This window comes from Salmo salar, chromosome 29 (genome assembly GCF_965601325.2).
Source record: "Salmo salar chromosome 29, fSalSal1, whole genome shotgun sequence".
NCBI lineage: Eukaryota > Metazoa > Chordata > Actinopteri > Salmoniformes > Salmonidae > Salmo > Salmo salar.
Window position 1 is genome coordinate 23,263,018 of NC_138319.1, and position 26,019 is coordinate 23,289,036.

Consider the following 26,019-nt stretch of genomic DNA (forward strand, 5'->3'; position numbering starts at 1 on the left):
AGCTGTGATGGAAACACAAACATTCAGTACAGTTTTATAAATGCCTTACAGATCATTTGTTCGTTCGACATTAAACAAACGCATACAGAAGTAAAACTGGGAGTTTGAGCAGTTATTCTAAGGTTGCTGCATACATTCTCGTTTTTCCTAATGAACGGCACAGGGTGGTGAAAGTGCACTGTGTCCAATCCTACAATTGCAACTTGTGCTAAATTAGGTTATTACTCTGAATTGGATCAACCGGACTCAGAGGTAAACTTCAACATGTCTTTAATCCAAGACTGTCGGTGTAACAAGACCTCCGCATTGTTTACTGATGTGGTGACGTCATATCAGTACGTCACATCAATACACAACACACACCCCCCCTTTACTTCAGTGATAATGCTGAGAAGCCGGTGTTTGGATGATATATTGTTGGTTTTAACCAATCAGCGTCCAGGATTAGACCCACCCATTGTAATTTGATAAAAACTTCAGTCAACCTGACATACACAAAACGTATTCTTTACCTGTACAGAAACCTGTGTCCTGTTGGTAGTGGACCCAATAGGTCAGTGGCGACGTCCTGCCACGGCCCGTCAGGTAACGCTGTGGGTCTCACGGGTTCTGGCACGTCTGGTCGTGCTACAATCTGGCAACCATGACATGACTTGACATGTCTCTCTGCGGCCTTGTCCCTGCCCAGCCACCCTACTTTACTCCTGAGAAGTTTTGTACCTACAATGCCCTAATGTCCCTCGTGAGCTAAGGCTACATGGGGCAAGACAATGTTTTTTCCCCTTAGGACTAACTGTCCAATTACACACAGTTAATTTGCTATAGGTGCATATGCGTGGCATGTCTCCTAACACCCAGTCTGAATAGCATTTCTCACCCCTCTTAGTGCTTCATCTGTAGCCAATGCTTCCTCCACTTCCACTTCCCTTGTGGTCATTGCACTTGGAGTTGCGTTCACAGCCACAAATCTCACATACTCCTCTGCTCCATGTGTGTGTGATTCTTTCACTGCAGTCACTCCGAGTAGACAAGACAGAGGGTCAGCGATGTTGCTTTTCCCTGGTATGTGGACAACACAAAAGTCATAAGGTTGGAGCCTCAGCGCCCACTGTTCGATGCGAGTGCATGGCTTTGAGTGAAGACTGTAAATAGCTTCTAACGCCTTGTGATCAGTCACTAAATCAAATTCCCTGCCGTATACATACGGCTGGTGCATTTCACAAGTCCAAACCAATGCAATCACGCTCAATCTGTGAATATCTGCGTTCACACTCTGTCAGACTCCTGCTCACATACCAGACTGGAACCATTGCTCTGTGTTGTTCTTGCACAAGCACAGCTCCCAGGTTTCTCTTTTAATGTCTGAAATGTCGTCTTCTGTTCCTGTCCGAAGTGGAATGTTGTGTCTTTCTTGGTCAACTTCCGCAGAGGCTCTGAGAGTGTAGAGAGCTGGGAATGAACCTACCGAAGACTAGAAAGGTACGAACCTTTCATGCAGCCTCACCCTCCCTGGACTCGACCGCTGCTCTCACCCTCAGCTGTGGGACCGTAGGCTCCCTGGACTCGACCGCTGCTCTCACCCTCAGCTGTGGGACCGTAGGCTCCCTGGACTCGACCGCTGCTCTCACCCTCAGCTGTAGGACCGATGGCTCCCTGGACTCGACCGCTGATCTCACCCTCAGCTGTGGGACCGATGGCTCCCTGGACTCGACCGCTGCTCTCACCCTCAGCTGTGGGACCGATGGCTCCCTGGACTCGACCGCTGCTCTCACCCTCAGCTGTGGGACCGATGGCTCCCTGGACTCGACCGCTGCTCTCACCCTCAGCTGTGGGACCGATGGCTCCCTGGACTCGACCGCTGCTCTCACCCTCAGCTGTGGGACCGATGGCTCCCTGGACTCGACCGCTGCTCTCACCCTCAGCTGTGGGACCGATGGCTCCCTGGACTCGACCGCTGCTCTCACCCTCAGCTGTGGGACCGATGGCTCCCTGGACTCGACCGCTGATCTCACCCTCAGCTGTGGGACCGATGGCTCCCTGGACTCGACCGCTGCTCTCACCCTCAGCTGTGGGACCGATGGCTCCCTGGACTCGACCGCTGCTCTCACCCTCAGCTGTGGGACCGATGGCTCCCTGGACTCGACCGCTGCTCTCACCCTCAGCTGTGGGACCGATGGCTCCCTGGACTCGACCGCTGCTCTCACCCTCAGCTGTGGGACCGATGGCTCCCTGGACTCGACCGCTGCTCTCACCCTCAGCTGTGGGACCGATGGCTCCCTGGACTCGACCGCTGCTCTCACCCTCAGCTGTGGGACCGATGGCTCCCTGGACTCGACCGCTGCTCTCACCCTCAGCTGTGGGACCGATGGCTCCCTGGACTCGACCGCTGCTCTCACCCTCAGCTGTGGGACCGTAGGCTCCCTGGACTCGACCGCTGCTCTCACCCTCAGCTGTGGGACCGTAGGCTCCCTGGACTCGACCGCTGCTCTCACCCTCAGCTGTGGGACCGTAGGCTCCCTGGACTCGACCGCTGCTCTCACCCTCAGCTGTGGGACCGATGGCTCCCTGTACTCGACCGCTGCTCTCACCCTCAGCTGTGGGACCGATGGCTCCCTGGACTCGACCGCTGCTCTCACCCTCAGCTGTGGGACCGATGGCTCCCTGGACTCGACCGCTGCTCTCACCCTCAGCTGTGGGACCGTAGGCTCCCTGGACTCGACCGCTGCTCTCACCCTCAGCTGTGGGACCGTAGGCTCCCTGGACTCGACCGCTGCTCTCACCCTCAGCTGTGGGACCGTAGGCTCCCTGGACTCGACCGCTGCTCTCACCCTCAGCTGTGGGACCGTAGGCTCCCTGGACTCGACCGCTGCTCTCACCCTCAGCTGTGGGACCGTAGGCTCCCTGGACTCGACCGCTGCTCTCACCCTCAGCTGTGGGACCGATGATTCCCTGGACTCGACCACTGCTCTCACCCTCAGCTGTGGGACCGTAGGCTCCCTGGACTCGACCGCTACTCTCACCCTCAGCTGTAGGACCGATGGTTCCCTGGACTCGACCGCTGCTCTCACCCTCAGCTGTGGGACCGATGGCTCCCTGGATTCGACCGCTGCTCTCACCCTCAGCTGTGGGACCGATGGCTCCCTGGACTCGACCGCTGCTCTCACCCTCAGCTGTGGGACCGTAGGCTCCCTGGACTCGACCGCTGCTCTCACCCTCAGCTGTGGGACCGTAGGCTCCCTGGACTCGACCGCTGCTCTCACCCTCAGCTGTGGGACCGATGGCTCCCTGGACTCGACCGCTGCTCTCACCCTCAGCTGTAGGACCGATGCCCTTCTGTGAGAGTAGCATGCCTATAAACACCAACTTGTCCATGTTCACCTGAGTTGAGAGTCAGTCCACAGCTCTTCAGCCTGTTGAGGACAGCATGTAGCCACTGGTCATGGGTCTCCTGATCCGTGGCGTGGACAATGATGTCATCCAATATGTTCTTCACCCCATCTGTGCCAGCCAGTGTTGTTATTTCATGTTGATACTGAATATGAGTCTTTTATACCTGTATATCTCACTATGCACTGCAAACGTTGTTATGCCGCTTGACTCTGGTGTTAGCCCCATTAAGATCCAGTTTACTGAACATGACAGTCCCATTAATTCCTTGCAAAAGGGAATCTACTCTGGCGATTGGGTACATGCCACGTATGATTGCTGTGTTTGCTTGTCTCATGTCCATACACAGTCTTATGTCTCCGTCCGGTTTTGGCACCACCGCTACCGGATTCATCCACGGTGTGGCATCATCTACTCTCTCCGTTAAGTCCATGTTTTGTAGTTCCTCTATCGTTTTCTCCACAGCTCCTCTCAGGTGGAATGGTACACGCCTAAGATCCTGTGCTACTGTTGTCATGTTTCCATCTACATGTAGGTTGATCTGGTTTGTGTTTAGCTTTCCCATCCCTTCAAACAACTTGGGCTACTGCTGTTTTATCTGCACTTTTACATCTGTCACTGCTGCTATGTCGACACCCACTTTTAGCACACCCAATTTAATGGCAGTCTCTTTCCCTAGCAACGGCTCTCCAGGTCCACATACAGCTGAAGTCGTAAGTTTACATACACCTTAGCCAAATACATTTCAACTCAGTTTTTCACAATTCCTGACATTTAATCCTAGTAAACATTCCCTGTCTTAGGTCAGTTAGGATCACCCCTCTATTTTAAGATTGTGAAATGTCAGAATAATAGTAGAGATAATGATTTATTTCAGCTTTTATTTCTTTCATGACATTCCCAGTGGGTCAGAAGTTTACATACACTCAATTAGTATTTGGTAGCATTGCCTTTAAATTGTTTAACGTGGGTGAACGTTTCGGGTAGCCTTCCACAAGCTTCCCACAATAAGTTGGGTGAATTTTGGCCCATTCCTCCTGACAGAGCTGGTGTAACTGAATCAGGTTTGTAGGCCTCCTTGCTCGCACACACTTTTTCAGTTCTGCCCACAAATTTTCTACAGGATTGAGGTCAGGGCTTTGTGATTAACACACCAATACCTTGACTTTGTTGTCCTTATACCATCTTCCCAACTTTGGAAGTATGCTTGGGGTCATTGTCCATTTGAAAGACCCATTTGCGACCAAGCTTTAACTTCCTGACTGATGTCTTGAGACGTTGCTTCAATATATTCACATAATTTCCCTTCCTCGTGATGCCATCTATTTTGTGAAGTACATCAGTCCCTCCAGCAGCAAAGCACCCCCACAACATGATGCTGCCACCCCGTGCTTCACGGTTGGGATGGTGATCTTCGGTTTGCAAGCCTCCCCCTTTTTCCTCCAAACATAACGATGGTCATTATTGTCACGTCCTGACCAGTAAAGGGGTTATTTGTTCTTATAGTTTGGTCAGGACGTGGCAGGGGGTATTTGTTTTATGTGGTTTAGGGTGTGTTTGTGTATGTGTTCATGTAGAGGGGGTATTTGGTTTATATGGTTCGTGGTGGTTGTGTATGTAGAGGGGTATTTGATTTATTAGTCCAGGGTTTTGGTTATTGTTCTATGTTAGTTTATTTCTATGTTCTGTCTAGGCGTTTGTATTTCTATGTTTTGGTAATGGGGATTGGGGCCTTCAATTGGAGGCAGCTGTCTATTGTTGCCTATATTTAGGAGTGTGTTTGTTTTGGGAATTGTGGGAGATTGTTTCCGTGTATAGCTTCATGCCTTACAGGACTGTTAATCGTCGTTGTGTTTTTGTATACGTTTTGGTTTTCCTTCTTTGTCCTCAATAAAAAGATGAGTATACATTTTCCCGCTGCGTTTAGGTCTACACCCTACGACACCCGTGACAATTAAGGCAATACAGTTCTATTTTTGTTTCATCAGACCAGAAGACATTTCTCCAAAAAGTACGATCTTTGTCCCCATGTGCAGTTGCACACCGTAGTCTGGCTTTTTTATGGCTGTTTTGGAGCAGTGGTGTCTTCCTTGCTGAGCGGTCTTTCAGGTTATGTCGATATAGGACTCGTTTTACTGTGGATATAGATAATTTTGTACCTGTTTTCTCCAGCATCTTCACAAGGTTCTTTGCTGTTGTTCTGGGATTGATTTGCACTTTTTGCACCAAAGTACGTTAATCTCTAGGAGACAGAATGCGTCTCCTTCCTGAACGGTATGATGGTCCCATGGTGTTTATACATGCGTACTATTGTTTGTACAGATGAACGTGGTACCTTCAGGCGTTTGGAAATTGCTCCCAAGGATGAACCAGACTTGTGGAAGTCTACAATTGTTTTTCTGAGGTCTTGGCTGATTTCTTTTTATTTTCCCATGATGTCAAGCAAAGAGGCACTGAGTTTGAAGGTAGGCCTTGAAATACATCCACAGGTACACCTCCAACTGACTCAAATGATGTCGATTAGCCTATCAGAAGCTTCTAAAGTCATGGCATCATTTTCTGGAATTTTCCAAGCTGTTTAAAGGCACAGTCAACTTAGTGTATGTAAACTTCTGACCCACTGGAATTGTGATAAGTAAGTGGAATAACTGAAATAATCTGTCTGTAAACAATTGTTGGACGTTTGTGGAGTGGTTGAAAAACGAGTTTTAATGACTCCAACCTAAGTGTATGTAAACTTCCGACTTCAACTCTATCACAGTGAACTCAGTGTGTGTGCTGCGCTTGCCTATCTTTATTTGGCATGTGAAAACCCTTTTCACTGGTATTGGCTCGAATGATGAGTATGGATATAGCTTTTTGTCTGTGATGAACGGCACCTGATTTCCTTGGCTTTCAGCATTTCCCATGTGGTCTCATCTACACTGAACAAAAATATAAATGTGACATGCAACCATTTAAAATATATTAATTAAATTAATCTATGGATTGGTCACAGATCCCTTAAAAAAAAGTAGAGTCATGAATCAGAAAACCAGTCAGTATCTGGTGTGACCACCATTTGCCTCGTGCAGCGCGACACATCTCCTTTGCATAGAGTTGATCAGGCTGTTGATTGTGGCCTGTGGAATGTTGTCCAACTCCTCTTCAATGCCTTTGCGAAGTTGCTGGAAATTGGCGGGAACTGGAACACGCTGTCGTACATGTCGATCCAGAGCAACCCGAACATGCTCAATGGGTAACATATCTGGTGAGTATGCAGGCCATGGGAGAACTGGGACATTTTCAGCTTCCAGGAATTGTGTACAGATCCTTGCAACATCGTGCATTATCATGCTGAAACATGAGGTGATGGCGGCAGATGAATGGCACGACAATGGGTGGTGGTGACGTCATATCAGTCACATCAATACACGACACGATGATGAGCTTAATGCTTCTTTCCAATAAATATCGAGAGTCGTATTCTGGTGACATTACGATCGATGCTTGGCTGCAGTTTGACAAATAAAAATATGATCTCATCATGTAGGCTATACCCACACTGAGCTGTTGGCTAGAGAGCATGTGCCATGACCAAAGGAGGCACATTCGCTATATAATGCAACATTTTTTGTGACCAAACCATCAGTAGAGTTGAAAATGCGATGGAAACCCATTTAACTTGTATTTTTTATTTGGTACATGGGAATATATCCGCAAAAGTTATTTTCATGTGTTCTACGTCATCACGCATAACCTTTCAACCTTTTTAAAACCTAGCTTATTAGAGGGCAAGGAGGAGATTCTACCTTATTGGTTATACCTATCCAATTCTCCCTGAGCTACATGTCAACAGTCTAAAGTAGAGTCATGGTAATGCATCATAATGTTCATTCCAGACATTATATTCCCCATGTAATTAATGGGGCGCTGAGAGAGAGAAGGGAGAGAGAGAGAGAGAGAGAGAGAGAGAGAGAGAAAGAGAGAGAATAAAAAGGGCTTAACATCCTCTAATGGATGTGTAGTCGATCGATAGAAGTCCTCAGGATTCAAGGGTAGTAATCCAATACCATAATGCACTGTGTGTTTTATGTCAGGAGATCTCTTTACATTCTCTGCTATCTTACAGGGCTTTAAGCTCTTCAGGATATTGCAATATCCCAATGGGTGTTTTTAAAGGTGAAAAGCATTATTTTATGACATTAAAAAGTCAGTATAATTCTATATTTCTCACTTGAATGTACAGAGATAGTTTTGACACGAACATACAGTTTTAGCACCTTTTTGATAACAAGATTTATATGCCCAATGCGTTATTGGCATGACAGCCATATAAGTCATAAAAATCATAAAAGGCATAAAAGATTTGAAACGGCATTCTATTTCCTGATAATCTATTCAAATGTCCCCCACACTTCACATACAATGACACTGCCAGTTCTAGTACTTCAGAGGTCGGAGGTCGTCTAAATATGGCTGTGACACTCTAGTAGTAGTGTGTGAAGAGGGAAAGAGAATACCAAGCCTTTGTTGTAGCTCTGCACGCGCTCTTCTCCATCACCTGGTTGCCATGGTAACCACCCTCCCACCACACACACATACTCTGATACACTCTCTCTTACATGCACACATACACTTCTCTCTGTCTCACTCACTGTGTGGGCATGCCAGGCCCCATTCAACTTGAGCATAAGAGAAGCATAGTATGTGCAAAACGGCGTGCACAAAGCCCCGGCCAAGCAAATTCCTTTGTTTGTCTCCTGTTCAGTCCCCCTGCAGCCAAAGCCCAGAATCAGCAGTGCCAAGAGTTGAAGGGGAAAGTGCTCACCCAGCGAAAGCCCTAAGTCCCCCATTGTGTGTCCTTTGTGCGGCAAGCCTCGCGATACTGCCGGGCACGCGCCCCGCCGTATATATTGGGGTGTCCAACTTTTTTACTGTTACACTTTCTTACTTGTGGGCCAGGTTGGACAGTATCCAGTGGAAAATGTCGCAGTATTCTGGAAAGGTAAGCAGCATCTGGGTCAACCTGCATTCACACAGCATCAGGTTGGCTAACACTGGGACATAACTGACTGGACAGGGCTCCCTTGAAAAAGAGTTCTTCCGACCTCAATGGGACTGCCTGGTTAGAGAGAACTCCAGTCAATAAACACATAGGTTTGGGAGTGTATGCCTTTACAGGTATTTAGTGTAGGTGTGATAACATTTGTTTGGAAGTGGAAAATGTGCTTTTTCTCATACCATCATGAGGTTAGGTATTCAACAAATAGGTGTTTGTTTGTTTTTCAATTCAACACTGTCAATAAAATATGGAGGCAATCCCTGGTGAACATTTTTAGATTTAGAGATTATTCTAATCAGAGCAATTACTCAGTTTGTCTTGCTGGGAGAAATACAGTTAAATCTGTTACGGGAGTTGAAAGTGAATGAATGTCATATTGTATCGTGAATATTTGGAGAAAGTTTTGAATGCATTCTGATTCTGCTTCTAGTTCTACCGTCAATCTTGTGTTATAGATATATCTAAAAGAGCAAGCAAGGTCTAGGAAAATTGTATTCATTTCTTTTATTTTTAATAAACTATCAATGGCAGGTAGGGATAATTAGTTGGTGGCTGGCCAGTAGGAGTAGACATAACATAGTCTTGTATCCATACTTCTAGCCAACTGCAAGGCAACTCTAATCTTCTATTCTAGTCTTCTATTCATCCATAGTTGGCTTCAGCATATATACTATACAGATCAGTGGAGGCTGCTAACGGGAGGACGGCTCATAATAATGACTGGAACGGAGCAAATGAAATGGCATCAAACACATGGAAACCATGTGTTTGATGTATTTGATACCATTCCACTAATTCCGCTGCAGTCATTACCATGAACCCATCCTCCCCAATTAAGGTGTCACCAGACTCCTGTGCTATGGACACAAGGCTGCATGACAAAATGTATTTATATACTGAACTGACTACACCATGCCAACACATACAAATCCACACCTACACTCCAGTGACAAAGTATCCACCCGTCCGTCCAGCCTCTAGCCTGGGATCCAAAACTCTTTGCTCTGGACCATTTCACTACATTTTGAGTCATGAACTGGATGCAATAAAGTTATATTGAGTAATTGAGTTTGTATCCCACCAGGACTTAGGTTCAAATATTATTTAAAATCTTTCAAACACTTTAAGCATTTGCTTTAACCTGCCTGGAGTGCCAGGTGGGTGGGGTTTGCACTTTTGCAACATTTATATTGGTTACATTGCAACAGGCAAGCTCAATCAAACCCACTGAATCTATAATGATGACAAATAGTATCTGAACCCAGGTCTGTTGGATACCACACTGTCCTACCTCCAACTCCCCACCCTAACTAATGAATTATGGTGTTAACCTCCATCTCTCCACCCACCCACCCATCACAGATCACCTTCTACGAGGGAAAATGCTTCACTGGCAGACAGCTGGAGGTCAGGGGCGACTGCGATAACTTCCAGGACCGTGGCTTCATGAACCGCGTCAACTCCATCCGTGTGGAGAGCGGTGCCTTCTGCTGCTTCGACCACCCCGACTTCAAGGGACAGCAGTACATCCTGGAGCACGGCGAATACCCAGAGTTCCAGCGTTGGAACAGCCACAACGACCACATGGGCTCCTGTAAGCCCATCAAGATGGTGAGAGATGGGGCTAAGGGTTAAGAATCGAAAGGATAAGGGTTAGGGGTTAAGAGGATAGCTAGTGAGGATGAGGAGAGGTTGAAGTTATAGAGACATTTTCTGCTTTAACTCAAAGATACTTTAGATCAATAAGTTGGGTGAATGACTAAAGCACAGTTTGGGTGTAGTGTTGTCAATTTGTAAACGTACCTCAAATTTAATCTCCTCTCTTCTTGTCTCTCATCTTCTCCATTATAACAGTATTCCTATATTTGACTTGAAAAACTTGTGTTAACTCCAATCCTCTCCTGTGTCCTGCAGCACGGTGAGCACTACAGAATGGAGCTGTTCGAGGCCTGTAACTTCTCCGGCCAGTGTGTGGAGATCTGTGACGACTGCCCCTTCCTGCAGAGCCGTGGCCTCAGCAAGAACTGCATCAACTCCATCAAGGTCTATGGAGACGGAGCGTAAGTAGTACACCTCTAGCCTAAGTTTCAGACTGCAATCACACACACACGCACTGACAAACACACACATGCAGGGGCGCACAAAAACAGACACACACAGCAATTGGCAAAACGCAGAGATAAATTCATAGTGATTCAACTTTTGGATCTATTTTTGTTGAGCCAAGACATCCAACCTTTTAGCATATGTTATGGTGTTAATTAAGTTGGCGCATAATTGGAACACATGCTAATGATCTAGCTGGTAAATCATAGACACTGCTGAATTTCTAAATAACTTTAACACCACTATTCACACCTGTGGTCCCAACAGTTGTTTTCCAGGAGGGAGTTGAATATTAAAGGGGAAGTTCAGGATTTTACAACTTGATGTTAGATGTTTCTTCATTACTGTTATTCCATCTGCTCTAAATGTGGGAAGTGAGCAGGTGTGTGACCATTTCTAACCCGTGTGTGTTTCCTTCTGTAGCTGGGTGATGTATGAGGAGCCTAACTTCCGCGGCCGCATGTACATCGTGGAGAGAGGAGACTACTGCAGTCACAACGAGTGGCAGGCCCAGAACCCCAACATCCAGTCCATCCGTAGGGTGGTCAACTACTTCTAAACCTCTTCTCCTATCCTAACCCAGACCTCGACCCTGGCATGGACTGTGACTTTTACCACTACCGCTCTAGAAATGTTCAATAAAAAAGACACCCCAAAAAAATCACACACATTTATTTTTATCAAAGACTTGGCGTGTTCTGCTTCTGTGAGTTACTATGAAGTGTATGAGGGTCTATACAGAGCAGTGGTTTTCAACCTGGGGTACTAGTACCCCTGGGGGTACCCCACCTATCCACAGGGGGGTGCTTGTCAAGATTCGTTAAGAACATAGACCTAATGATTGATTGCACATGAGGGGGTAAGAGTAAAACGTGACTGGGGTAAAGTGACCAAAAAAGGTTATATATATATAGAACCAATGAGATTGTATAGAGCACAGGCAGGGAAAGAAATACTAACAATCACCAATGTTGCTGAAGCAATTCTGAAAATATAGTTTATCAAGCAACCAATTACTTCACACTGGAAGAAGTTAAGCTAGACTAAAGTTGCTCTTAAGACAAATATACACTGAACAAAAACATAAACGCAACATGCAACAATTTCAAAATGTTTACTGAGTTACAGTTTATATAAGGAAATCAGTCAATTGAAATAAATTCATTAGGCCCTAATGATTTCACATGACTGGAAATACAGATATGCAGCTGTTGGTTACACATACCTTTAAAAAAAGGTAGGGGCGTGGATCAGAAAACCAGTCAGTATCTGGTGTGACCACCATTTGCCTCATGCAGAGCAACACATCTCCTTCGCAAGGAGTGGATCAGACTGTTGATTGTGGCTTGTGGAATGTTGTCCCACTCCTCTTCAATGGCTTTGCGAAGTTGCTGGATTTTGGTGGGAACTGGAACACACTGTCCTGTTTGTATTTGTATTTATTAGGATCCCCATTACTTCCTGCCAAGGCAGTGGCTACTCTTCCTGGGGTCCCGCAGCATTAAGGCAGTTATATACAATTTAAAATATTACATGACATTACATTTCCTAACATTTTACCCAATAAATGTAGTGTTCCCTCAGGCCACTACTCCACTATCAACTTGATGTGTACGTGTGTAGTGTGTCTTGTCATGTGTATGTGTGTCTGTGCCTGTGTGTGTGTCTTCACAGTCCCCGCTGTTCCATAAGGTGTATTTGTATCCATTTTTTAAATCTGATTCTACTGCTTGTATCAGTTAGCTAATGTGGTATAGAGTTCCATGTAGTCATGGCTCTATGTAGTACTGTGCACCTCCCATAGTCTGTTCTTGACTTGGGGATTGTGAAGAGACCTCTGGTGGCATGTCTTGTGGGGTATGCATGGGTGTCCGAGCTGTGTGCTAGTAGTTTAAAACAGACACCTCGGTGCATTCAGTATGTCAACACTTCTTACAAAAACAAGTAGTGATGAAGTCACTTTTCTCTACTTTGAGCCATGAGAGATTTACATGCATACTATTATTGTTAGCTCCCCACGTACATTTAAGGGCCAGCCGTGCAGCCCTGTTCTGAGCCAATTGTAATTTTCTGAGGTCTCTCTTTGTGGCACCTGACCACACGACTGAACAGTAGTCCAGGTGCAACAAAACTAGAGCCTATAGGACCTGCCTTGTTGATAGTGTTGTTAAAAGGATTTCTCCCCATCTTAGCTACTGTTGCATCAACATGTTTTGAGCATGACAGTTTACAATCCAGTGTTACTCCAAACAGTTAAGTCACCTCAACTTGATAAATTTCCACATTATTTATTACAAGATTTAGTTGAGGTTTAGGGTTTAGTGAATGATTTCTCCCAAATACAATGCTTTTAGTTTTTGAAATATTATTCCTTACCACCCATTCTGAAACTAACTGCAGCTCTTTGTTACGTGTTGCACTGATTTCACTAGCTGCAGTAGCTGACGTGTATAGTGTTGAGTCATCCGCATACATAGACACACTGGCTTACTCAAGGCCAGTGGCATGTCATTAGTAAAAAGTAAGGGGCCTAGACAGCTGCCCTGGGGAATTCCTGATTCTACCTGGATTATGTTGGAGGCTTCCATTAAAGAACACCCTCTGTGTTCTGATAGACATGTAACTCTTTATCCACAATATAGCAGGCAGTGTAAAGCCATAACACATACGTTTTTCCATCAGCAGACTATGATCGATAATGTCAAAAGCCGCACGGAAGTCTAACAAAACAGCACCCACAATCTTTTTATGATCAATTTCTCACAGCCAATCATCAGTCATTTGTGTATGTGCCGTGCTTCTTGAATGTCCTTCCCTATAAGCATGCTGAGTCTGTTGTCAATTTGTTGACAGTAAAATAGCATTGTCTCTGGTCAAACACAATTTTTTCCAAAAGTTTACTAAGGGTTGGTAACAGGCTGATTGGTCGGTTATTTGAGCCAGTAATGGGGGCTTTACTATTCTTGGGAAGCAGAATTACTTTTGCTTCCCTCCAGGCCTGAGTACACACACTTTCCAGTAGCCTTAGATTGAAGATATGGCAAATAGGAGTGGCAATATTGTCCACTATTATCCTCAGTAATTGTGCATCCAAGTTGTCAGACCCTGTCATATATCTTTGTTTCATAGTGTAGATTCTTCTTTTTATTCAGTTTAGTCACATGATTTCTCAATTTGCAGGACGCTTGCCAATCGGTTGTGCAGCCAGACTTATTTGCCGTTCATTTGCCTCATTCCTCTCAAACACACAATTTTTCAATTCCTCATCAATCTGCAGGGATGTAACAGCTTTTACAGTAATTTTTTAATGGGTGCATGCTTATTAGTAATTGGAATAAGCAATTTCATAAATGTGTAGTGCAGCGTCTGGTCGCTCCTCATTAGACACAACCACAGACCAACAAATATTCTTTACACATCAACAACATAGGAATCACAAAACTCTTATACACTATATTAGGCCCAGCCTTTGTATCTTTGGTTTTCCTAGACATGGCTACTATATTGTGATCACTACATCCGATGGATTTGGATACTGCTTTAAAGCAAATTTCTGCAGCATTAGTAAAGATGTGATCAATACGTGTTGAGGATTTCATTCCTGTGATGTTTGTAACTACCCTGGGAGGTTGACTGATACCAGTGCCTGCAACCGGGTTCAGGTTAACAGTTACGCTTTTTCTTGAATGGGCAGCTTGATGAAAGCCAGTCAATATTTAAATCACAATGAAAATATACCTCTGTTGATATCACATACATTATCAAGCATTTCACACGTTATCCAGATACTGACTGTTAGCACTTGGTGATCTACAGCAGGATCCCACCAGAATGGGCTTTAGGTGAGGCAGATGAACATGTAGCCATATTACTTCAACAGTATTCAACACAAGATCCTCTCTAAGCTTTACAGGAATGTGGTTCTGAATTTAAAATGGAAACACCTACCCCTTTGGCATTTCTGTCTTTTCTGTAGATGTTATAACCATGTATTGTTACCACTGTATCATCAAATGTATTATCTAAGTGTGTTGTGCATGTCTATCCAGAGCATCCCAAACAGGCTCAATGGGTGACATGTCTGGTGCAGGCCATGGAAGAACTGGGACATTTTTAGCTTCCAGAAATTGTGTACAGATCCTTGTGACATGGTGCTGTGCATTATCATGCTGAAACATGAGGTGATGGTGCCGGATGAATGGCACAACAATGGGCCTCAGGATAGCGTCATGGTAAAATGCAAATGTGTTCGTTGTTCATTGCTTATGCCTGGCCATACCATAACCCCCCCACCACCATGGGGCACTGTTCACATCAGCAACTGCTCACACACGACGCCATGCATGCTGTCTGCCATCTGCCCGGTAAAGTTGAAACCGGGATTAATCCTTGAAGAGCACACTTCTCCAGAGTGCCAGTGGCCATCGAAAGTGAGCATTTGCCCACTGAAGTCAGTTACGATGGCGAACTGCAGGCAGGTCAAGACCCTGGTGAGGATGATGAGCTTTCTGACAGTTTGTGCAAAAAGTTTCAGCAGCTGTCCGGGCGGTTGGTCTCAGATGATCCCCCAGATGAAGCAGCCGGATGTAGAGGTCCTGGGTTGGCACGGTTATGCGTGGATGTACTGACAAATTCTCTAAAATGATGTTGGAAGTGGCTTATGGTAGAGAAATTAACATTCATTAATCTGTCTACAACTGGTAGACATTCCTGCAGTCAGCATGCCAATTGCACACTTTGAGACATCTGTGGCATTGTGTTTTGTGACAAAACTGTATATTTTAGAGTGGCCATTTATGGTCCCCAGCACAATATGCCACACCTGTCAGGTGGATGGATTATCTTGGCAAAGGAGAAATGCTCACTAACAGGGACGTAAACAAATGTATGCACAACATTTGAGAGAAATAAGCTTTTTGAGCTTATGGAACATTTCTGGGATGTTTTATTTCAGCTCATGAAACATGGGAACAACAATTGACATGTTGAGTTTTATATTTTTGTTCAGCGTTGTTTACTTAACTAAAGTTACTTTAAAAAAAAAAATAGTTCACTACCTCCACACTACCTAGTGATAAATAATCATATCTAAATCTCAAATGTCAGTCTATAAATTGCAAGAAAAGCTCACTGGATTTATATATATGTTAACAGATGTGTAATTTAGTTTTTAATAGGCTAAGTGCAGTCATGTATTGTCATATTGGCAATCAAACTCCATAAAAAACATTACATCAAAAACATAATTGTAACTTAATCAAATTCCGTCAAAAAGGGATCTCAAACATAAACCTTGCCTTTGTTTTTTTTCAGTTTGTACTTTTCAATGTTGTAATCTCCATTTGTTTTCAAAAGTATTTGCGATGAAGAAAAATTGAACCATCTTTTACACAAGCAACCAAAAATCCCTTTACCATACAATTATAAGCCTCAGAGCCTCACATTCTAAATTCTGTGTTGAAATCTCAAACATGAACCTTCAAAATAATCAAACTTGTGTCCTCTGTAGCTATTAAGCATAGAGCAATAACAATGTTTATCTACAAAATCTTAATTTGCTTAAATTTATTTTCTTTAATCCTGGTCAGTTTACATCTTCACATATTATAGTCAACCAGCTACAAATGTTTATGTTATTAAACTCAATTAATAACACTTTAGTACAAAAACAGAAGATATAATTTTCAATATATTGCTTGTGGAGGAGAGAAAAACGAACCTAATTTGGGGCCTAAAAAGACTAAAATCAAACACCGTGGAATAGGTGGTGGAAGTGCTTTCAAAATGGCTGGACAGTACTTTAGCTGGAGGAGGCAGAGTTCTTGTAGAGGTAGGACTTCATCTTGTCTATGACCTCGCTCTCCTCCTCCAGGGTCAGGTCCAGGTAGTCCTCTTCGTGTAGAGGGATGTCCTTCAGCACCTCATTCACCAGGTCGACGTCCATAGGGGCCTCCCCTTGGCTCCCAGAGCCTGGAAACACTATTGACAACAGTGTCATGTTCAATTAGGGCTCTCCTTGGATTTGGGTATAAAAGGCATCCTGGAGCCTTAAGTATCAGCAGCATATAGACACCGAATACCTCTTTCTCACATACACATCTTAAATTGTATTAACAGAGTAATATGCATGTGCATCCGTCTGTCCATCTGCTTGCCTATATGCTTCTCTGTGTACATACGTGCGTGCATACGAGTCCTACATGCGGACTCGGAGGTGGTGCTGGGCTCCTCGGACAGTGAGGAGGCGGGAAAGGGGGACAGCAGTTCTGGGGGCAGGACCACCTGGTTGGCCACCTGAATGTTTTCCCCCGTCAGCCTCAGGGCCACCTCCGGCTCAAAACCCGGGTATGTCAGCTATGGCGAGGAAGGGATTAGGCACTATCTACATACACCACTGTGATAAGCAGACTTTTTACATAGACATAGGGACTAGAGAGAGAAAGAGGTAGAGGCTTGTTACCTGCTCAACCTTTGATTGATTTATGGGGAGCTCTGTGTTGTTGGTTCTAACAGCAGAATCTAGAAGCATCTAGAGGAAACAAGCAAACAAGGATAAAGTGGAGGGGAAAAAAACACATATTAGCAAAGTATGCTAGCTAGCTCCTACACTCTTCTGCTAGCTAATGTAACGTTGCTTCATGGTTCTGGTTATGGTAACATGTTTTGATGGTTGGCATATCCTCCTTCATGGCGTATTGAAAAACAATGTTTTGTTTTTGCAGTGGCGACGACAGTCTCTCACCCTGTAGGCTCCGTCCATGTCTCCGTCTGTCTGAAGGAGGGCCCAGGCAGCGTCTTTCTTGGAGTAACCCAGCTCTCTGAGGGTAGCCAGGCCCTCCACACACATCCTCCTCTTCTCACGCTCCTTCTGTTTCATCTCCTCCCTCTCCTGACAGGGACAGACAAAACCATAGAATTACACTCAATATGGCCACCGGTCCAACCATCATGGGACACTGACTTGAATGGGAATGTTTGTTTTAGTAATTATATTTCTATGACTAAAACAGCTCTGATAACTTAAAACCTCTTCAGCGTCTCATCCCGTCAGCGGGATCAAAATCCAGCGAAAAATCATATCGCCATTAGCATAACAAAATTTAATAATTTGAAAAAAAAACAAAAAAAAAACATTTTTTTTCGTTTTATAGATACACCTCTCCTGAATCGACCCACGTCGTCCGATTTCAAAAAGGTTTAACAGGAAAAGCAAATCATTAGATTATGTTAGAGGAGTCCATCGTAAAATGCAGCAACATAGCCATTTTCCGACCAAACACATGCATCACAAATAACCAAAAAACAGCTAAATGCAGCACTAACCTTTTACAAACTTCATCAGATGACACACCTAGGACATCATGTTACACAATGCATGCATTCTTTTGTTCAATAAAGTTCATATTTATATATGAAAACAGCATTTTACGTCGGCGTCTGACGTTGACTAACTATTTTCCCGTCAAATGCATCCAGGGAAACAGTGCTACATTTTACTGAATTACTATTCGAAAACATTTTTAAAATGTAATATTGTCATTCTAAGATTTATAGATGAATATCTCTTGAAAGCACCTGTCATACCAGATTTAAAAATAACTTTACTGGGTAATCACACTTAGCGATAAAAGGGGATGCGATACTCAGAAAATGAGCAATTAAATACAGCTCGGCGCCATCTTGGAACAATCGCATTTCACATCTAATGTTGTATAATATTGTCAATAATCCCTTACCTTTAGTTGTCTTCATCAGAAAGCACTTCCAGGAATCCCAGGTCCACAACAGATGTATTTTCGGTCGAAAAAGTCCATCCTTTATGTTCAATTAGCTTGCTGATGTTAGTGCGTCCGAAGGGCATATCCAACTAATCTGCCTTGCGCGCCACAGTGGTTTTGAAATAGTACTTTTTTTTCACATTTAGGTTCGTTCAAACATGTCAAACGTTGTATAACATAAATCTTCAGAGCCTGTTTCAACAAGAGAGCCAATAAGATTCGAGGGGGACGATTTCAATGTGTTTCAAAACGTTTCCAAAGGTGGGGGTAGACAGGGCCGCCGGCGTCATAATGGTGATGGCCCTCCCGCTGTGACCAATTTCCAACGCGTCTCATTCACTGAGTTTCGACAGTGGAAGGATCAAAACACTTTGTAAAGACTGGCGACATCTTGTGGAAGCAATAGGAAGTGCTCAATAAACGATATCTCATGGTGTGAATTATAGGCGACGACGTGAAGTTGAGTCCACAATTCAGAATTCCACTTCCTGGTTCAATCGGTCTCGGGGTTTTGACTGCCATATGAGTTCTGTTATACTCACAGACACCATTCAAACAGTTTTAGAAACTTTAGGGTGTTTTCTATCCACAGGTATTAATTATATGCATATCCTAGCTTCTGAGTCTGATTAGTAGGCCGTTGAAAATGGGCACGAATTTTTTCCAAAATGCGCTGTGGCGCCCCCTATCCTAGGGTAACGATATAGCACCTATATCAAGTGACTTGACACCTTTTTTCCATTATGGGACTTACTCATAGAAATATAGGACATCCCCATTCAAGTAAACATTGTGTCGTTCTATTGCTATGGGGACACACCTGTCTCCTATGGGTGATGTGCAGCGCGGCCTCGGCTACGTTGCCATGGCAGGCCCTCAGACCCAGACGGGCTTCCTGCTCAGAGAACCCCAGATCCTTCAGCTCTTTTATATCCCCTGGGTCCAGACACAGACGCCCATAGAGATCCTCAGCCTAGAACACAGCAGGGGTTAAAAGGTAGAATCAGTAATATTACACAGGCGTCCATACAGATCCTCCACCTAGAACACAGCAGGGGTTAAAGGTAGAATCAGTAATATTACATCATTATACAGACGTCCATACAGATCCACCACCTAGAACACAGCAGGGGTTAAAGGTAGAATCACTAATATTACATCTTTACACAGAAGTCCATACAGATCCTCCACCTAGAACACAGCAGGGGTTAAAGGTAGAATCACTAATATTACATCTTTACACAGAAGTCCATACAGATCCTCCACCTAGAACACAGCAGGGGTTAAAGGTAAAATCACTAATATTACATCTTTACACAGAAGTCCATACAGATCCTCCACCTAGAACACAGCAGGGGTTAAAGGTAGAATCACTAATATTACATCTTTACACAGAAGTCCATACAGATCCTCCACCTAGAACACAGCAGGGGTTAAAGGTAAAATCACTAATATTACATCTTTACACAGAAGTCCATACAGATCCTCCACCTAGAACACAGCAGGGGTTAAAGGTAGAATCAGCAATCTATTACAGTGAGGTGCCTCCCTGCTTACAGAAATGTTATTAATGTCTGGAGACAAGAGGATCTGGAAACAGGGCTATAATGATGTACTACACCTGCTTAAGCTTCTGTGTGGCCTGGCGCTCTTTACCAACCATGTGCGCCAGTATGCTCTGCAGGAGGTACAGCCTGAGGAACAGCACCTCCTCTCCTCTGGCGTTTCCCTAAAAACAAAATCAATTCATTCAATTAAGTATATTCAAACGATTGTGAAATTCAGATCTACATTAGTGCCTAGTGCGTCGGAGCTAAAGGTTGTTTGTGAACGGAGCCATAGACCAGTGCCATAGACCAGTGCCATAGACCACCTTGATCTTCATGAGCCTCTGCTGCTGGTCTCCGTAGCAATTGTGGAAGCAGTCCTCGGCCATCTGCAGCCTCCGCTTGCCGTCATCCAGGTAGGACAGGGCCTCCAAGGCTCGGTAGCACCACACAATGTCCAGCTGCAGTACTGCATAGTTGTCCACTGTGTTCAAGAGCTTGGAGTCACACTTACTGTAGAGACACAAAAGATAATCAATGTGTTTGACGGGATCTAATTCCTCGTGGACAGGAGCACGTAACATATACATACAGAGGGGAGTGTTTGGACAGCGAAGCTAAAAATGTTGGCCCTATACTCCAGCATTTTGGATTCGAGATCAAATGTTTCATCTGAGGCGACAGAACATAATGTCACCTTTTATTTTAGGGTATTTTCATACATATCTGTTTTACCGTTTAAAAATTAAAGCACTTTCTATATCTAGTTCCCCCATTTGAAGATGTCATAGGTATTTGGACAAAATCACTAATAGTCTATTAAAGTAGTCAAAATATTAGTATTTGGTCCCATATTCCTTGCACGCAATGACTGCTTCAAGCGTATGACTTTACAAACTTGTTGGATGCATTTACAGCTTGTTTTGGTTGTGTTTCGGATTATGTTTTGCCCAATAAGAAGTGTATTTTGAAGCTGCAAATGCATCCAATGAGTGTGTAGCGTCACAAGCTTGATGTGGTCATTGCGTGCTAGGAATCTGGGACCAAATACTCAACTTTTTACAACTTTACTTGCTTTCTTTTCTCAAAGGTAAAACAGATATGTTTGAAAATACCCTCAAATAAAAAGGTTACATTCTGTACTGTCGCCACAGATGAAACATTTGATTTCAAATCCAAAACGCTGGAGTTTAAAAACAAATGTTTGTATTTTTGCTTCGCTGTCCAAATACATACAGAGGAGTGTACATGGTACCGTAGCGGTACCGGTCCTCATTCTAGTATATTTTCTAACACATCTCCCCCCAGAACTCTATGGAGCTATTACGCAAGACTTAAGTTCTGGATTTCCATGATTACACGGGATCAGACTGAGCAATGTGAGGCACAGAATCACTAATCTTGATCACATAAGTGAGTTGTTATTTGAGATGCAAGGTGATTTCGTGGTGGAACGTTGAGTAGAGCTGGGACAATAAATGGAAAATGATCGACACAGACCACTTATCACAGGCATTTTTATGATATTGATCATTATGATAAGTAGCCTATACTAGAGAAATGAAATAAGTTTGCTAATATAGGTGATTGTTAATGGGACAATTAATGGCTACAACCATCACACTAGTAGTAGTATTTCAGATCAAATCGTATTGGTCGCATACACATATTTAGCAGATGTTATTGCAGGTGTAGCGAAATGCTTGGATAATAAATAAATAAAATCCCCCCAAAATATTTTTTTCCCTATATTGCCTAATTCTTAACATAGAGTACTGTACATTCAAAATGCAATCAAATAATCATACAACAATACAATGATCTAACATGCCAATCATACAATCATCTTTGAATCATAAATGGACTGGGTGTTTTGATCTGTTTCAACAAATTATTTATGTGATTAAGAGGAAAAAATTGTTTTACACAAACTGGTCGTCAGCTTGCACCAGGTGGCCCAGAGCAGCTTCATACTGTTTCCTCTTCATCAGAGCACGGCCTTTCTCATGGAACCCCATGGCTAAAATCAGAGCCTTAGGACAACAATCACACAGCATTAAAAATAGTCAGTGGAGTTTAAATTCACACAGGACACATGGCATGGCTAAAACCATAGATACCATTCAAACCATAAGTTGTGTGAGCTTGCCACCCACTCATACTGCTTACCATGACAGTTATGAATATAATATTTGTAATATGTTCATTAGTCCTTTGTCTAGACTACCTTTTTCTCACTGTGAGGTATTTTCAGAGGGTTCCCCTTCTGATCAGCAATCTCTAGGAATGGAGTCGTGGCTGGGTCATTGGTGCCATCTAAAATGACAGCCAAACCACAGAAGAACCATAAAATAACACTCCTCTAGAGTTGTGATTGGGGTTAAACGCAGTACGAGGGTCTAACTGAAAGGATCTGGAAGCCTAAAATGACAACCAAGTCACAGAACGTCCATAAAATAATATTCCTGTAGCATTGTGATAACATTGTTATTGTGTTTAAAAGCAGTGAGGGTCTAACTAACCTCTCTCTGATAGGATCTGGAAGCCCTTCTGGGTTCTCTGGACACTCTGGTCCTGCGTTTTCTTCTCCTCCTCCACCGCCAACATCTGTTTCTTCCTCTCTGGCACGCTCACCCGCAGAACCATCATCTTACTTTTGTTCTTCACATTCTGTTCATCCAGACGCTTCTCTGTAAAGAGAAACCATTTCAATGCAAAGTTGAAATGACGAAACATTGATGAGCGTTGTGGCAACTAAATGAAAACGTACCAGGAGTCAGTGTCTTCCCTTTAAAAATTAACTGGATGTATTTAAGTCCATATTGTTCAGTAATCCTATACAAAAGTAGAAAGAAAGTAGCACCTTATCAATTTGTGACTTTGGTAGACATAATAATCTGAGATTGTAGTGACAGTGCATCTTCACTTCACTCACAGATCACATTATAAAAGACTGACATTGCATTGGCCGTTTTCACTTACCTATCCATGATATCTTGAGCAAGGACATCCAGTTTTGTCTCCAAATAGTAATTCTTCTTGGTATACTAAAGTAATGGGTAAAAATGTGGAATTACTTTATTTTCTGTAGGCTGTGTCAGGACAAACAAACCCACCCACAAACCTTTTTCAAGTCTTTAGGCAGAAAGAGTTCCACACATGTCTCTCTGTAGGTCTTGTTCCCCATTCCACTCTTTACTGCCTGGGATCGTAGGCTCTCCAAGGCACTGGCCACTTCAGACACAGAGATGCACACAATGGGGGCATAGTTCACTGCAAGCTCCTGCAATGACAACAGTGACACACAGACAACAGACAGAGTAACAAATTATCCCTCTCTCACAATGGTGACTCATAGTCAGGTTACAGACCAACGAGCTCAATGAACATCAATACATTTTGAATGGCTATAACTGTTGGTCACCTAGCAAGCTAACTTTACCTGAAGTGATTGCTGTCCTGCCTCGCTGTCCTCTGTTGTGTAAGGTGGATTCCTGAGCTGAATATTATCTTGATTTAAAAGATTTACCAGCTTTGCCTGAATATGTAGCTCCGCCATTCTCGAAACGGTGGAAAAAGATGTAAGGAAAAGTGAAAGTGAACAGCCAGCAAACAAAAGGGGAATTCCACAGAATGAGTAAAGCCAAAATTTCGTTGCGCTAGTTACGCAGTCGCAGAAGACTACACCAACGACTATCTAGTTACAGTCATTGTTGTTTTCGTTTTTTTTCAAGATATAACAAATTAATGACTCACGTTTGAAGTGTTGTTAACATTGTCGCCGTATTGTTCTGATAGAAACATTTCTGAACCGAGAATGTTGTTTATCTTCTCTTTCACTTCCACACTAGGATAAGTCACCTGGGTCAATTTGTCTTCGCTCTAAAAACACAGAGAACTTCTGGAAAGTGGTTACGTTTCACTATATTGGATCGCTCCAATATATTGGTATCACTCCTCGGCGGAGAAATACATTCGAGGTGAGAATTGACAGATTTACTCCGGTGTACACCTGTGTCAGTACACGGCTGTTGTCCGCCCCTATATATAGACCCCATGGCCGCAACAAACCTTCTCTTTCATTTTCTCGGCGGACGTCCGTATGGATTGAGGTACAAACTTTCTGAAGTTCGCTTGGTAAGTCACTGGTAAGTGTAATATCTTGCGTGGAAGTATATTCACAGGCTGTTTGCAGCTGGCCACATAGCCCCTCTTGAGAACTCCATACGCTGCGCGCTGTTGATCTGTATCTTCCGCCCCTGGTTTGTAGTGCTTGTGTTTCGTCAGCGTTACACTACGACGCCGTGTGTATCCATTAATATATTGGTGGCTCTTACTGCCACAAACTGTATCTTCCTTACACAACTTGCCGACTGGCTTGTTCTGTGTGTGTTGTGAATTGCTTTAACATGCCGTTCTGTTAATTACCCTACATGATATGTTTCTTGTTCTTTCCCCTGCAGAATGTAGGAGTATTGTGGTGGGCTTCCACCACGTTGAGACATTTAATTTTGGAGTTACTCCATCATATGGTGCTGTTTTGTTTTCTGCTTGGATATTAAACCGGGTAGGTTGGTGTAAAAAAAAATAATATAATAATAATAATAATAATAATAATAATACACAAATCAAAACCATTACCTGGTTGCGCTTTTTGTTGTCGTCTGCATGTTTTTCCCCACATATGTCTTCCCCGTTTTTTTGCAGAGGTACTGGGTCATTTATCCATCACCAGGATCCTATTCCTGGAAGCGGGTCAGACATAAGCTCTCCCAGGGCGTCGGACCCCTGCTCCATTGTCTTGCTGGCTTGGCTGAGCTTACAGCTTCCCTTTATGACAGGTGTGATGGTGGCATCCCCCTGGAGACTAGAGGTAAACCGATTATGATTTTTAAACACCGATTATTGGATGACCAAAAAAGCCAATGCCGATTATTATTTTTTATATATTTGTAATAATAACAGTTACAATACTGAATGAACACTTTTTTAATTTAACTTAATATAATGCATAAATAAAATCAACTGTCTTCAATAAATAATGAAATGTGTTCCATTTTCTTTAAATAATGCAAAAACGGTGATGGAGAAAGTAAAAGTGCAATATGCAATACAAGCAACAAACAAAGAAGATAGTCTTTTGAAAAATAACTATTTTTCATAAAATTTTAGTTATCTTAGCTAGCTGAATTGTTTACCAGTTGCTAAGCAGTTGCTAGGGACTCTTTTGGAAGAAGCTAGCTAGCTAACGAAGAACAACAAAGAATATCTAGTTAACAGAAGAAAAGAAAGAGAAAATCAGGACAGAAGAAAAAGGATATCAAAGTGAAACAGTTCTCTAAAGACACAAGAGACAATAATACAAGAAACAACACTTCTGTAGCTTGTCAACTATGTGTCTGTCTATCCCTGTTCTCTCCCCTCTGCACAGGCCATACAAACGCTTCACACCGCGTGGCCGCTGCCACTCTAACCTGGTGGTCCCAGCGCGCACGACCCACGTGGAGTTCCAGGTCTCCGGCAGCCTCTGGAACTGCCGGTCTGCAGCCAACAAGGCTGAGTTCATCTCAGCCTATAAAACCCTCCAGTCCCTAGACTTCTGGCGCTGACGGAAACATGGATTACCACAGATAACACTGCTACTCCTACTGCTCTCTCTTCGTCTGCCCACGTGTTCTCGCATACCCCTAGAGCATCGAGCCAGCGGGGTGGTGGCACTGGAATCCTCATCTCTCCCAAGTGGACATTCTCTCTTTCTCCCCTGACCCATCTGTCTATCTCCTCATTTGAATTCCATGCTGTCACAGTTACTAGCCCTTTCAAGCTTAACATCCTTATCATTTATCGCCCTCCAGGTTCCCTTGGAGAGTTCATCAATGAGCTTGACGCCTTGATAAGTTCCTTTCCTGAAGATGGCTCACCTCTCACAGTTCTGGGTGACTTTAACCTCCCCACGTCTACCTTTGACTCATTCCTCTCTGCCTCCTTCTTTCCACTCCTCTCCTCTTTTGACCTCACCCTCTCACCTTCCCCCCCTACTCACAAGGCAGGCAATATGCTTGACCTCATCTTTACTAGATGCTGTTCTTCCACTAATCTCATTGCAACTCCCCTCCAAATCTCCAACCACTACCTTGTATCCTTTTCCCTCTTGCTC

General features: G+C 43.7%; 2 protein-coding genes across 5 annotated transcripts; one reads left to right on the forward strand and one right to left on the reverse strand.

The window, feature by feature from the left end:
* The first annotated feature begins 8,269 nt into the window (after nt 1–8,269).
* crygn2 (crystallin, gamma N2) lies at nt 8,270–11,201 on the forward strand. The gene is made up of 4 exons (XM_014181351.3): nt 8,270–8,374; nt 9,794–10,042; nt 10,346–10,491; nt 10,961–11,201. Exons 1-4 carry the CDS (start codon nt 8,354–8,356, stop codon nt 11,094–11,096), a joined length of 552 nt encoding a protein of 183 aa, XP_014036826.1. The 5' UTR covers nt 8,270–8,353; the 3' UTR covers nt 11,097–11,201.
* A 4,264-nt stretch (nt 11,202–15,465) lies between these two features.
* LOC106590377 (NEDD8 ultimate buster 1) lies at nt 15,466–24,149 on the reverse strand. Of its 4 annotated transcripts, XM_014181349.3 has the most exons (16): nt 23,934–24,148; nt 23,619–23,744; nt 23,305–23,422; nt 22,987–23,145; nt 22,845–22,909; nt 22,633–22,697; nt 22,385–22,552; nt 22,090–22,178; nt 21,789–21,895; nt 20,189–20,375; nt 19,937–20,044; nt 19,136–19,288; nt 17,280–17,426; nt 16,998–17,066; nt 16,717–16,891; nt 15,466–16,516 (listed from the first exon to the last, which is right to left on the reverse strand). In XM_014181349.3, exons 2-16 carry the CDS (start codon nt 23,636–23,638, stop codon nt 16,338–16,340), a joined length of 1,809 nt encoding a protein of 602 aa, XP_014036824.1. In that variant the 5' UTR covers nt 23,639–23,744; nt 23,934–24,148; the 3' UTR covers nt 15,466–16,337. The 4 variants fall into 4 exon arrangements, with proteins under 4 accessions (XP_014036824.1, XP_014036825.1, XP_045566769.1 ...); XM_014181350.3 differs by having other exon boundaries at nt 19,976–20,044; nt 23,619–24,149; XM_045710813.2 differs by having other exon boundaries at nt 23,619–24,145.
* Nucleotides 24,150–26,019: the final 1,870 nt, after the last annotated feature.

Excerpts from the sequence above, each read along its gene's own strand:
- LOC106590377 (XM_014181349.3), bottom strand. The coding sequence starts at position 23,638 with ATGTTAACAACACTTCAAAC. Across the intron at positions 19,289-19,936 it reads CCACACAGAAGCTTAAGCAG|GCTGAGGATCTCTATGGGCG; the intron begins GTGTAGTACATC and ends GCTGTGTTCTAG. Across the intron at positions 17,067-17,279 it reads ACATGGACGGAGCCTACAGG|ATGCTTCTAGATTCTGCTGT; the intron begins GTGAGAGACTGT and ends TGTTTCCTCTAG.
- crygn2 (XM_014181351.3), top strand. The coding sequence starts at position 8,354 with ATGTCGCAGTATTCTGGAAAG. Across the intron at positions 8,375-9,793 it reads TGTCGCAGTATTCTGGAAAG|ATCACCTTCTACGAGGGAAA; the intron begins GTAAGCAGCATC and ends CACCCATCACAG. Across the intron at positions 10,492-10,960 it reads AAGGTCTATGGAGACGGAGC|CTGGGTGATGTATGAGGAGC; the intron begins GTAAGTAGTACA and ends TTCCTTCTGTAG.